At 43.3% G+C, this 12,298-nt stretch overlaps 4 protein-coding genes across 4 annotated transcripts; 3 read left to right on the top strand and 1 right to left on the bottom strand.

Annotated features, from left to right (window-relative positions):
* Positions 1-1,069: 1,069 nt before the first annotated feature.
* On the top strand, positions 1,070-3,454 carry EAF02_007613 (uncharacterized protein; the record flags this gene model as incomplete). The annotated part of the gene is made up of 4 exons (XM_038903661.1): positions 1,070-1,488; positions 1,535-1,562; positions 1,619-2,098; positions 2,144-3,454. The coding sequence occupies 4 exons, from the start codon at positions 1,070-1,072 to the stop codon at positions 3,452-3,454; spliced, it is 2,238 nt and encodes a 745-aa protein (XP_038756475.1).
* Positions 3,455-5,731: 2,277 nt separating this feature from the next.
* On the top strand, positions 5,732-6,544 carry EAF02_007612 (uncharacterized protein; the record flags this gene model as incomplete). Its single annotated transcript, XM_038903660.1, has 1 exon — positions 5,732-6,544. The coding sequence occupies one exon, from the start codon at positions 5,732-5,734 to the stop codon at positions 6,542-6,544; it is 813 nt and encodes a 270-aa protein (XP_038756474.1).
* Positions 6,545-7,276: 732 nt separating this feature from the next.
* EAF02_007611 (uncharacterized protein) lies at positions 7,277-8,197 on the bottom strand (the record flags this gene model as incomplete). The annotated part of the gene is made up of 4 exons (XM_038903659.1): positions 7,277-7,450; positions 7,506-8,031; positions 8,096-8,108; positions 8,173-8,197. The coding sequence occupies 4 exons, from the start codon at positions 8,195-8,197 to the stop codon at positions 7,277-7,279; spliced, it is 738 nt and encodes a 245-aa protein (XP_038756473.1).
* Positions 8,198-8,682: 485 nt separating this feature from the next.
* EAF02_007610 (uncharacterized protein) lies at positions 8,683-11,531 on the top strand (the record flags this gene model as incomplete). The annotated part of the gene is made up of 3 exons (XM_038903658.1): positions 8,683-9,049; positions 9,106-11,060; positions 11,112-11,531. The coding sequence occupies 3 exons, from the start codon at positions 8,683-8,685 to the stop codon at positions 11,529-11,531; spliced, it is 2,742 nt and encodes a 913-aa protein (XP_038756472.1).
* Positions 11,532-12,298: the final 767 nt, after the last annotated feature.

Below are 12,298 nucleotides of genomic sequence, written 5' to 3'. Positions count from 1 at the left end.
TACTTATCTCACATTGACTTTCAATATTCGACTTTCTTATTGTGAAATTTTTCTGTTAGTAATTGGGCCAAGAATTCCCGAGGCATGTTATATTTGTGTGATGGCCTGGGATGAGCATAACTTGAGATGCATCCAAAGCTAACAGAAGGCAGGGAGAAGTGGAAGACTTGCGATTGTTTAATGGGGGGAGTTCGAGGCAGCGCATGGTTCGTGGGGTCGGATTGTGGTGCTAAACAAAAGTACAATAGCGATGTAGAGGCTCTGGGTATGGTAAAGCTAATTCTTCCAGGAACTTATGCTGATGTTTGAATAAACTTGATGTTTTAGTAAGTATAGGTTGTTTTCTTCCTAACAGAGATGAAGGCTCGCAGGTGCTATATGAAATTTACATAGTATCAATATCTAGTAATCATATCTACATCCCAAATAATGGGCATGACTATATACTTATAAGCGTATCTACTTATGAGAATCGTCAACTGATTCCTATAGATCGAACCAATATATAATAACTCAACGTGCTACATGAGTAAGATATGAATTTCGATCGATTCCCAAACACTAGAGCGAAGCGAAAAAGCCTCCACGGCAGTGGCCTAGCGGAGCGTCATTCGATTTCGAAGAAGATGATCCATTGCTTGAGTATGACTGAAGCGAGATGAGTTTACCTCATTCTTTGGTGCTAGTTATATGATAAATATTGATTTTGAATTTGTTAGGTTAAGTCCGCTAGCAAGATTTATAAGAGTATGATTGGTTAGACGTACATGATGAGTCAGCAGACTATTCTTCACACCCTCATTGTACGTACAACCTCGAGCTTCGATTTCACAAGCCACATGATGTAAAATATACCAGCATTCTTTAGCTTCTTAAGTAATCATTCTGCATGTCAAGACATAGATATGGGCGCTTGTAATATCATCACCGCCACTGTCTGATTGAGGCTCTTTCCTTTTTGGCTGCTGCCTATGCCTCATCCATCAGTACCGAATTTTCAAAATTGAAGACAGACTTCTCTCTAAATAATATCAAAAGTTTGTGATACTACACGAACTGTCTGTAAGCCATGTCAAAAGTGCCACCTATTCAACCAGATGAGGGAACCTCAGACATGTCCCCTGCGACATCGACCATCACCTCATCTTCGAAACCACAACGTGTACTCGCTTGTCTACGTTGTCAACAGAGAAAAATAAAGTGTGATCGCAGATACCCTTGTTCTACCTGCGTCAAGTCACGAGTACAATGTACACCAGCAACACAACTTCCTCGTCAGCGGCGACGCAGGTTTCCAGAACGAGAACTACTAGATCGTCTTCGTAAGTACGAAGATCTTCTACGCCAACATAATATCAAGTTTGAGCCACTTCACAAAGAATCTCCTCATACTGAAAGTCACAATGATTCCGATGATGAACAGCCAAAAGCGACTACAAACATACCATCTCCATCAACTACCAATTCTGGAAAAGCACACGAGGCTATGTACGTAATTTTCAAGAAGCTATTTGGCCCCCACTAACAGTATTAGGAATCTGTGGCACGCTATGAGTCAAGAAGTATGAAGTCAAGTCATTTCTTATGATTTCGTCTCCATTCACTGACTGTGGCTTAGTTTCGAGAACCTGATAATATCAGTGATTCTGATGATGACGATGTGCGTGAAGCCGATGTGAAAAAAGTTTGGGATCAAATATCTGACAACGATAATTTTTTGTTTGGATCACGTGTATCAAACGTCGATATTTCTACTTTTCATCCCGAACCAGTTCAAATTTTCAGACTTTGGCAAATTTACCTAGAAAATGTTAATCCATTACTCAAGGTTACGCATACTCCCAGTCTCCAGGCACAGATCATAGAAGCCGCCGGTGATCTCCGGAATATTAAACCTCAGCTGGAAGCGTTAATGTTTGGCATTTATTGCGTGGCAATTTCGAGTCTCTCCTACGAAGATTGCCAGCTTATGTTTTACGCATCAAAACCAGACCTCTTGACGAGATATCAGTTTGGGTGTCAGCAGGGTCTTTTGAATAGTGGTTTCCTACGGAACAGAGATGATCGAGACACCTTGACTGCTTTGTTTTTCTACCTGGTAAGTGTAGTGGGCCATAACGTATCTATTTTCTAACCGCTTCAGATGTCTTTCAGAACCAAATCAGTCCCTCAATCTCTGTCTTCCTTACTGGCAATTGCTGTTCGAATCGCGCAACGTATGGATTGCCATAACGAATTCGCTTTATTTAAACTCAATCCTCTAGAGGCTGAGATGCGCCGAAGACTTTGGTGGTCACTTGTACTTTACGATACTCGGATCGGCGAAATCGCTGATTCCAAGCACGTCGTCTTGACTCCTACTTGGAGTTGCAAAGTCCCCCTTAATGCGAGCGATTCTGATTTTCATATCAAGATGAAAGATCCTCCGCAAAGTCAGCCGAAACCAACCGAGGCGGTTTTTGTCGTTTTACGCGGCGAAATGGGAAACTTTATTCGAAATACCACATTTCATCTTGATTTCAATAATCCTGCTCTAAAACCCGCAGCCAAACATCATCAGCATAACCCTACTCCAGAAGGCAGCGAGCTCACTGATCTAGAAAAGATGGTTGAGGAAAAATATCTCAGATTCTGTGATCCGAAAAATCCACTCCATTTCACCACTATCTGGACTACGCGAATGAGTCTTGCCAAATGGCACTTGGTAGAACATTGGCACTTATCTGGCAAAACTCACTCTTCAAAAGTGGGTTTGGTACGCGATGCTACTATCGCCCATGCCCTCAAGATGCTCGAATGCGATACGAAACTCATGACACCCCCCCTGGCGAAAGGCTTCATGTGGATGTCCAACATGTATTTTCCCTTCCCGGCATACTTCCAAATCGTGCAGAATTTCAAACGCAGACCGCTGAGTCAACAAGCAGAGCGCGCTTGGGAGGCCATGACGGCGAATTATGAAGCGAGATTTAACTCTACCCTGTATGATGAGATACCCGGGCCTTTTTTCGTCATTTTTGCGAAAATCATTCTGCAGGCTTGGGAGGTGCGGGAGCTGGCTTTTAGGAGTATGGGGGAGGAGATTGCGGAACCGGGGATTGTGGGGAGTGTGCGGCAGAGGATGGTGGAATTGGCGGGGATAGGGGAGGTGAGGATGGAGAAGAATGTTGGTGAGGTGGATGGGGATGGGGATGGAGTTGATTTTTCGAGGGTGCCGTCTCTGGCGTTCTATGGGCTAGGTGAGGATTTGGGATCTTCTGCATCGGGAACGGCATCATCTGGACTGGGCACATATATAGATACCCCCGGAATGGGGCTGATTGATGCGGATATCAGTACGTTGGATTGGTCGGTGATGGATTGGGGGGCGGTGGATGTGAATTTTTCGGCTGGGGAGGGGGGGTCTTCCTTTCTGAGAAATAGGCTGGGAATTCTGTGGATGTTGTGTTTATAGATTACAGGTAGAATGACTGCCGGTCTCTCTTCTCCTTTATTGTACGAGACAGATGTATACTAGACCTACCTACTCCACACCATTGAATTTGAATTTCAATCACAACACCATCGATCGGATTCTCCATAGGTTGGTTAATCAGAGCGGGAAATCATATATTTGGATCTAGATATCTATCAAGTCTATTTATCGAAATAACAAACAAATCTCTATAAATATGCATGTGGTACCTATTCAAACATACAAGGAGGCGAGGTAATTTTCTGGGGTTGGGTTGGGAGGGAGTGGGATACATAGCGATATTGTGACTTGTGCCAATTTGTTGGATGTGGGATGTGGGATTTGGAGGAGTGTGAGGGGTATCTATTGTAGAATAGGGATATATGAGTGCGTACTTTGTATTTTGTATTTTGTTGAGATGGGTAGGTACTGGGTAGGTAGGTGGGTGGTAGGTTGGTAGATAGTAAATAACAAGTAGTAAATAACAAATAGTAAATAATAAGTAGTAAATAGATAAATAGATAAATAGATAAATAGATAAATAGATAATAGATAAATAGATAAATAGATAAATAGATAAATAGATAAATAGATAAATAGATAAATAGATAAATAGATAAATAGATATAGATACTTGGGATATGAAGTAAAAAGTATCTCTTAAAATTTATAGAAAAAGCAAGAGAGAACCAATACCTATATATATTTACCAACTTCATTTTACTTTCCTTTCCTACACATCACATTACATCACATCACACATCTATCTCTCAATTCGAAAACAAAGATATACAACATTTGAATTTCGAAAAGAAGAAGCAGAAGAAATATTTCATCATACTCACTCGCCATATCAGCAACCTCCATCCTAAACGGTATTTCTGCTTCCTATTTGGCTTCTCTGCAGAATGATCTGGAGATGGATACACGTATGATTGTGCGAATTGTTGGGGGTGAAACTTCGGGACTTGGTATGTATACCTAGGTATGTAGATGTATATTCCGTTCTCTATAATCAATCAAGATTAGTCCACCATTTTACCCCTTCCCTCTTCCCCTCTCCTTCATCCCCATTCCTTTCATTCTCTTCAAACTTCGTACACTCCCCAAAGAAACATCGACCAACTCTCTTCTCTTCCTCCCCCCAAAGTCGTAGCAACCCGTCTTACTCAAAACCCATCCATCCGTGTCCTCGTTCTCGAAGCAGGAAATGATTATTCCTCCTCCCCCACAATCATCACACCCGGTCTCTGGCTTGCGAATCTAGGCACAGAGACTGATTGGACGTTTTTGAGCGCTCCGCGGGTGTGCTCTTGTGATTTCCCTTGTGTATCTTTCTATCCTATCTTCCCGTTTTGTTTTGTTTTTTCGCCCCCCCCCCCCCCCCCCCTCTCTTCCTCAGAATATGATATACTCGATCGATGCCCGAGATCACTGGATTCAGGATAAAAATACCTAAAAATAGAAGACGAGAAGACGATTCTAACAGACCCCAGAAACATCTCAACGGCAAGTTAGTCCTTCTATCCCAAGGCCGGCTTCTAGGAGGTTCAACGGCGGCGCATTCATCGCCAACTCCCGTTTCAGCATCAACACCTGAGGATCTCTCGGAAATCCCTCTTGGTCATGGGACTCCCTACTCCCCTACTATCAAAAATCTTTCACCCTTACACTTCCATCCCTAGAGACCATAGAAAACCTCCCCCTCTCCTATGTCGACCCCGATCTCCAGAATCCAGAAAACATTTTCCAGACCCCTGCAAGCCTCCTTCGCGGAAGAAAAAAAAACGGGCTCCCAAAGGCCTGGGTAGACATATGGAAACACATGGGCTGGGACCTTTCCAGCGATGCCTTTCCCGGAAAAGCGGTAGGCAGACACATCAACGCGATGAATATTGACGCGGCGACAAAAACGCGAACTCATCTCCACCTACTATGCATCTATTGCGATGCGTGAGAATTCTGTTGTGGTGACATCTACACTGGCGACTAAAATCCTGTTTTCGGATTCGAGAGATGAGAAGGGTGATGTGCTCGCTACGGGTATCTCGTACACCAAAGACTCGCAAAGCTATAGCGTGAGTGCGAGAAAAGAAGTTCCTCGCAGCGGGTGCGTTGCAAAATCCCAAATTGCTTGAACTGTCAGGGATTGGTTCTGCGGCTCTGCTTTCGGGTCTGGGTATTCCGGTACTCGTCGACAATGGGAATGTGGGCGAGAATCTCCAGGATCATCTCAATTTTGGATCTTCTTTTGACGTAGAAGAGTGTGTAAAAACAATGGATGCGTTGGCACGACAGGATAGTACTGCGATTGGGGAGGCAATGGGGGCGTATATGACAGAGAAGAGCGGAGATAATTTAGAAGTGCTATTCAAGAGATATGGAACGGGAGATGAGAATAAGACACCTTCTCAAAATCCCATGCAAAATTCGTATAATTTCTTCCCCGAACCCCAACCGAAGGCTCCGGAGGATATTTCCCCCACGCCGCGCTTGAGAATTTCATCCCGGAGACCGGTTCTGGCGATATCACCGACAAGCAAAATTCAAGCGCAACTTGCGATACTAAGGATGGTGCCAATTCGCCTGCAAAATATCTCACCATCGCTTGTATGTTACTGCATCCGCTCTCCCGTGGAAATACACACATTATCAGCTCCAGTCCCGAGATTCCTCCAAAAATCGATCCCAAACATCTTTTCTCATCCCCTCGATCTCGAAATTCTCTCTCGCCACGTCCGCTATATTTCCAAGATTATTTCCTTCCCTCGTCTTTCCGCAATTCTCAAACCTTCCGGAGAGAGAAATCACGGCGCCCCTTCTGATATTACGGATCTCAATGCTGTCAAGGAATATCTGAAGAAAGCAGCACTGAGTGCATGGCACCCAACAAGCACATGTGCGATGTTACCCTTGGATAAAGGAGGAGTTGTGAGTGAAAAATTAATAGTGTATGAAACGAAGAATTTGAGGATTGTGGATGCGAGCATTTTCCCTGTGTCTGCGAGAGGTAATCGTCAGACTACTATGTATGCGGTTGCGGGGAAGGCGGCAGATTTGATTCGGGAGGATCATGGGAATAAGGTCTGAACTTTGAAGTGTGTTTAGAGATGATGTTGAGTAGGTCGCAGTTGAAAAATGGAAATATCTTATTCTTTTTGATCATTCTGTATATAAGGTTTTGCATGCTCGAGAAGCGATGCTCTGAATATAGCCGATCTTCAAACGCAAGCGATAAATGATGCACCAAGGTACTCTACAACTGTTCTACGAGTGAAGGAGATTCGAGTGTTCTAGAAGGTAACTTCAGGAGATTCTTTTATCGTCCTTGTGAGGGACCACCCAAATCGATGTACTGTAGAATTCGATTCACTGAGCTCAAAACTTCCCAAGCTTTATAGACGCAAAAACAATACTGTCAAACATATAATCCTCTTCGAAATCTTAAGCATCTGAACCTGGAGACCCTTTGATCCATAGATTTGGACAGTAATGTTGAAGAATATCATTAGAATCTGACCGTAATAAGAGATAACTTAAATATGTAATTGAAGAGTTCCAAAGTTAGGATTTGACATTGTTTCGTCCATTTTTTTCCCGTACACTAGTAGGGGGAATTCCCAGGAAATTCTAGGTATATCGCAGCTTTGATTGTTCGTAATTTTTGGTACACCGGCACTACAAGCGGAATATAAAGTCCAGCAATCTTCCACAAGTAAGACTTCCATATGCATTAATGTCATTTATTCATGTCAATTAAGATGTCTAAAATTGACTAGTCCATGTTAGATTGAATCCAGACTTTTCTCGTTATTCGAAATCTTAATTCGCAGGTAAGCGTTCAACAACAGCTGCCATCTCCTCATCAGTGTAAATTCGGAAACCCTTTTCCTTAGTAACACTAGCCAATTGCACATTCTTTGAATCTAATTTCTCCTCCATGACCTGCTTCAACGTCTTCAACACCAAAGTTTCTGCCTCTTCAATTGTGAGTGACTAAATTTTAGGTTAGCGAAGAATCATCTATAGGTGATCATGTATTTTGTTGTACCTTGTGAAACTCGTTTTGTAATTCGGCTTGAGCTCCCTCTGAACCTGAACCAATAGCCTTTGCATCATATCTATAAAAGGTTCCACTTGGCTCAGCGTGGTATAATTGTGGTCCATCCTCATCGTATCCAGCAATCAGAAGAGCAACACCAAATGGTCTACTCATGATACTCTCTTCTCCATCCGCACCCTCACCAAATCTCAATGCCAAATCACAGATGGCTTGAGTACAGCTCTCGACTCTTAGAGGCTCGTTATAGTGGAAGCTGTGGTTTTGAGATTCAACTCGGGCGTGTTCTACCATTGATCGTGCATCTGCTTGAAGTCCTGACATGGCACATCCAATGTGACGATCGATTTCGACAATCTTCTCAACGGAAGATGTTTCGAGTAAAGTAGAGGTTACGCGCTTTTCGACACCAAGAACCACTCCACCACCGGTTGCAACTCCTATTGCTGTTGATCCTAACTTGATGGCCTCTAAAGAGTATTCTACTTGGAACAAACGACCTTCTGGGGAAAAGGTGCTGGGATTATATTAATATTGAACTGAAATGCGGGATGCTTGTTGTAGCTGAGACTTTGACATACTTGATACCCCGATCTGCGAATTTGTTAGTTGATACAACGAAGGCATAGGCGCCGCAGAAAGCCTTCAAGTAACTCACCATATTCAGATCTTGCAATAAACATCTTGAGAAACAGCCGCTGGCAAAAGTAAGAGAAGGTATGTGCTTGTTGGCGAAGAGATGAGGTTTCGATAGAATGCTGCGCTGATTGAATGAAAATAAGTGGCTTGAGGGTATTCGCGGAGAGATAATTTCAGGACGTTGACGTTATGAACGAACAGCTTGTTGCAGAGGTTGGTAGCTATCAGATTTAGGAGCTACTTTAGGCAAGCACAGGCATGCGAAGCTATCAAATGGCCCGTTCCTGAGGTTTTGGTAGCAAAATTACTAGGGTAAAATAGGCTTAGCGTAATCTACACGTCTCTCAAGGAAGTTTATTGTATCCAAACGCGTGAAGAGAGGGGAAGATAGGACTTATAGAAAATAAATTGATAGTCACGGCAATGGAGATATACGGTTTTACTGTCGCATACAATTAGTTACCATTCTCAATCTAAGATCTTCTCGACTTCTTCGTGCTCATAATTTACAAACCCAGATGTGATAATTATGTCTTCGCAAGCTAGAGTTTCTTCACAATCTGAGCGAAGGTCGAATGATAATCCTAGATCTCGCCCGCCGTCCGCCCTGGCTGGCACAAGGAATGAGAGGCCAGATGCACGTCGACGTCCTTCACCACCACCAGGAGCTACGGAATCGAATCATCGAAGAGCTCAATCGAGCTCACAACGGAGTAATAGAGGGGTAGAGGAGAGGAGGACTGAACGGGTACATATCTCAAGTAGAGAGACAGTAACGTCTAGAACAAGAAGTCCTGATCGTCGCGCGCCTACGGAACGTCCTAGAACCAATGATACATCTAGATCGCGCGGGGAAGAGATTCCGCTAAAAGCATCAAAAGCCGAAACTCAACCTGGTAAGATACCTTCTGAGGGAAAAAATCTACAGTTATTCTAAACATTACGTTTTTAGTATTACCATGGGATCCCCAAGTATCCTTAGTGCCGCATACAACCGCGCCATTGGCGTCCAGAATCTCCATTCCACCACTTGCTTCCCAAGCTCCCCAAGCCTTACAGCCTCAGCCCCTCCACGAATTGTCCCTGGAAGTACAAGAGGCAGCTATATTGGAGGATCTTCTATTTGTTTTCATGGGCTATGAAGGGCAATATATTAGATTTGGGAAGGGCTATGATCCCCTCATTGAGAAGGATCGTCTTGCGGGTCCCAGCTTTAGGATTTTACCAGGCTTGGACCCTAGTTTACAGGACCTAACCACGACTATGCTCAAGATGGCTACGAATTACGGAGCAACTGAAGCTTTTGTTGAAGTACAAAGCCGGGAAGAGTTTGGAGCTGTCAATCATGCATTATGTGCTGCCATGAGGAAACTTCTACAAGATTACCTCATTTTGATCGCTCAGCTCGAGACGCAATTTCTTACCAATCCATCATTTACTTTACACGTTCTAAACCTCCATACTCTTCCTACGAGCCACATGATGCTTCAGTTATCTTCGCTTGCCCATGAAATATTGAAGAGAAATTCCATGCTTGAGGAGGATGAGGAGGATGGGGATGGAATGGATGATTTTGAAAATATCTTAGAAAGTCTCCGTGAGGGTGGAGACCTTGGGCTTGGGAATATTCCAGGTAAAAAGATTTGCAAAGGTGGAAGCGTATTGGGTCTCATCACAAAGCGACTGGAGACAATGTCTGGCGATCCGGCCGCTCGATCTCTCCTGACTTCACTGTTGAGAGATGCTAGTCGGCCTTATATGGTGATGCTCAATGAGTGGTTGCATCACGGAAGCATCAAAGACCCTCATGCGGAGTTCCTAGTGAGAGAACAGAAAAGTATAAAGAGGGAGAGGTTGGAGGAAGATTACACCGACGAGTACTGGGAGAGACGATACACGATTAGGGATACTGACGTACCCCCTCAATTGGAAGGTGTGAAAGATAAAGTTCTCTTGGCCGGTAAATATTTGAATGTCGTCCGTGAATGTGGGGGTGTCGATGTGAGCAAAGAGGTGAAAGACGTCCCGCGATCTTTTGATGACAATCGGTTTCTGGAAAATGTCAATAGTGCCTACGCGCATGCCAACGAGTCTTTACTTAACTTGCTACTGACTGCTCATTCCTTACCTGCACGCTTAAGGTCTTTGAAGCACTATTTCTTTTTGGATCGCTCGGACTTCTTCTCTTATTTCCTTGAGCTCGGTAATTCTGAGTTACGAAAACCTCTTAAGGCTGTTAATACCAGTAAGCTTCAGTCATTACTGGATCTTGTTCTTCGACAACCTGGAAGTGTCGCTGCCCAGGATCCCTTCAAGGAAGACATCAAAGTTGAGATGAATGATATAAGCTTAACAAATATGTTGACCAGAGTAGTCAATATATCGGGTATCGAACAGGGAGAATCACTACAAACTCCTGCTCAACCAGTCACGGAGAACGATAAGGCTGCTGTAGGGTTTACTTCTCTTCAACTCGATTATTCTGTCCCATTTCCAGTATCTCTTGTCATCAGTAGGAAGACAGTCTGGAGATATCAAGCACTCTTTCGATATTTGTTGTCTTTGCGTTATCTCGAGCAACAACTTGTCACCTGCTGGCAAACTCACAACCGAGCCGCTACTTGGTCTCACAAAAGCTCAAATCGAAACCTTGAATTGTGGAAGCGAAGAGTCTTTACCTTGCGAGCACGAATGCTGGTATTTGTGCAGCAACTTCTCTACTTTTGTACATCTGAAGTTATCGAACCAAACTGGCAGGGGTTGATGGCTAGACTCAATGCGAAAGAAGATGATAAAGTAGGGAAAACACCAGCTGTTAGAACTGTCGATGAACTCATGCAAGATCATGTCGACTTTCTTGATACTTGTATGAAGGAGTGCATGCTTACGAACAGCAGACTTTTGAGGGTATGTTCATCTATAATAATTGCTACTTTGAGCTCTACTAATGCTTCATAGATCCACTCTAAACTTATGTCAACCTGCACCATGTTCGCAACATTTACTTCATGGCTCTCAAGAGAATTGGAGAAAATTGACACGGATTTACTGGGTACAGAAAGACCTAGTACCATGAACTCACAGCAATGGTCTCGCTACCAGCGTGATCGAGGTGCTAGAAATGGAGAACCTAACAATGGGAACTTATCTTCCGAAGGAGGTTTCGATGAAGCTCGACTCGAAAAGATGTATGAGATCATCAGAAAATATGAGTTCAACTTTAGCAAGCATTTGCAAATTTTGTTAGATGCTCTTAACCATTATGCTGCCACGGAAACTGTGGTGTTACTGGGATTATGTGCAAGATTGAGCACTGCCAATCAAGGCACTCAATTTAATGGCTTGCGGACTGATGAAGATGGTGTGGGACAACAATAGTATTTTCGTTTAGTTGGCATTCTTGTCGGTCTAGAATTTGGCATGGCATGTTGTGATGATATCCAGGGATGAAAATATGGAGTGCTGGCGTCGGTTAATACTTTCATGTTTATTGGCGGTGTTGTTGAGATACTGGAAGCGAATCCTTTGTGACGATTTGCATGTAGAAATAAAGCAAGAGATACTTCTAGCTACATAGGGCAACACAATGACAATAATAACAACAACATTAGATGGTGATGCCTTTTTTGAACGTTGATTTCACGGAGTCCATATATACCACACTGGGGTATAGAAATTCGTCTCCATACAGTCGGAACATTATATTATGGTCAAATGTAACGTTATGCCGTGCCGTAGGAGGGGGAGGGGCAATTTTCTCGGCGCCCGAAAGTTTTTGTGACAAATTTTGTAGGGAACACTCACCTCCGCGAAATTAAATGGTGGTACTGTACAAACAAACATACTTCAAACAGTGTGGTGGTGTTAAAAAGGTCCTTAGGTAATAGGTATTGATAAGATCTGTCTGCTTCTCTTATCATTCTGCTTGCGTGCTCGCAGCTTCATTGCAATTGCCTTTAGAATTGAGAATCGAGAATTGAGACTTCATTGTTCTCTTATTCATTGCACCACCATTGGAACCAACTACGAAATGTGGAGTTGATACACCATCATTGGTCCAAAATTTGTCTCGATTGACATCTATCTATATAATTTTCTGGAACCTTTTCTACCACCTCCCTCTCTGAGCTTTGTACATCTATCAG

Source organism: Botrytis sinoallii (assembly GCF_014898435.1).
Source record: "Botrytis sinoallii strain Bc 23 chromosome Unknown BSIN_013, whole genome shotgun sequence".
NCBI lineage: Eukaryota > Fungi > Ascomycota > Leotiomycetes > Helotiales > Sclerotiniaceae > Botrytis > Botrytis sinoallii.
This window is presented reverse-complemented; position numbering and strand designations above follow the sequence as displayed.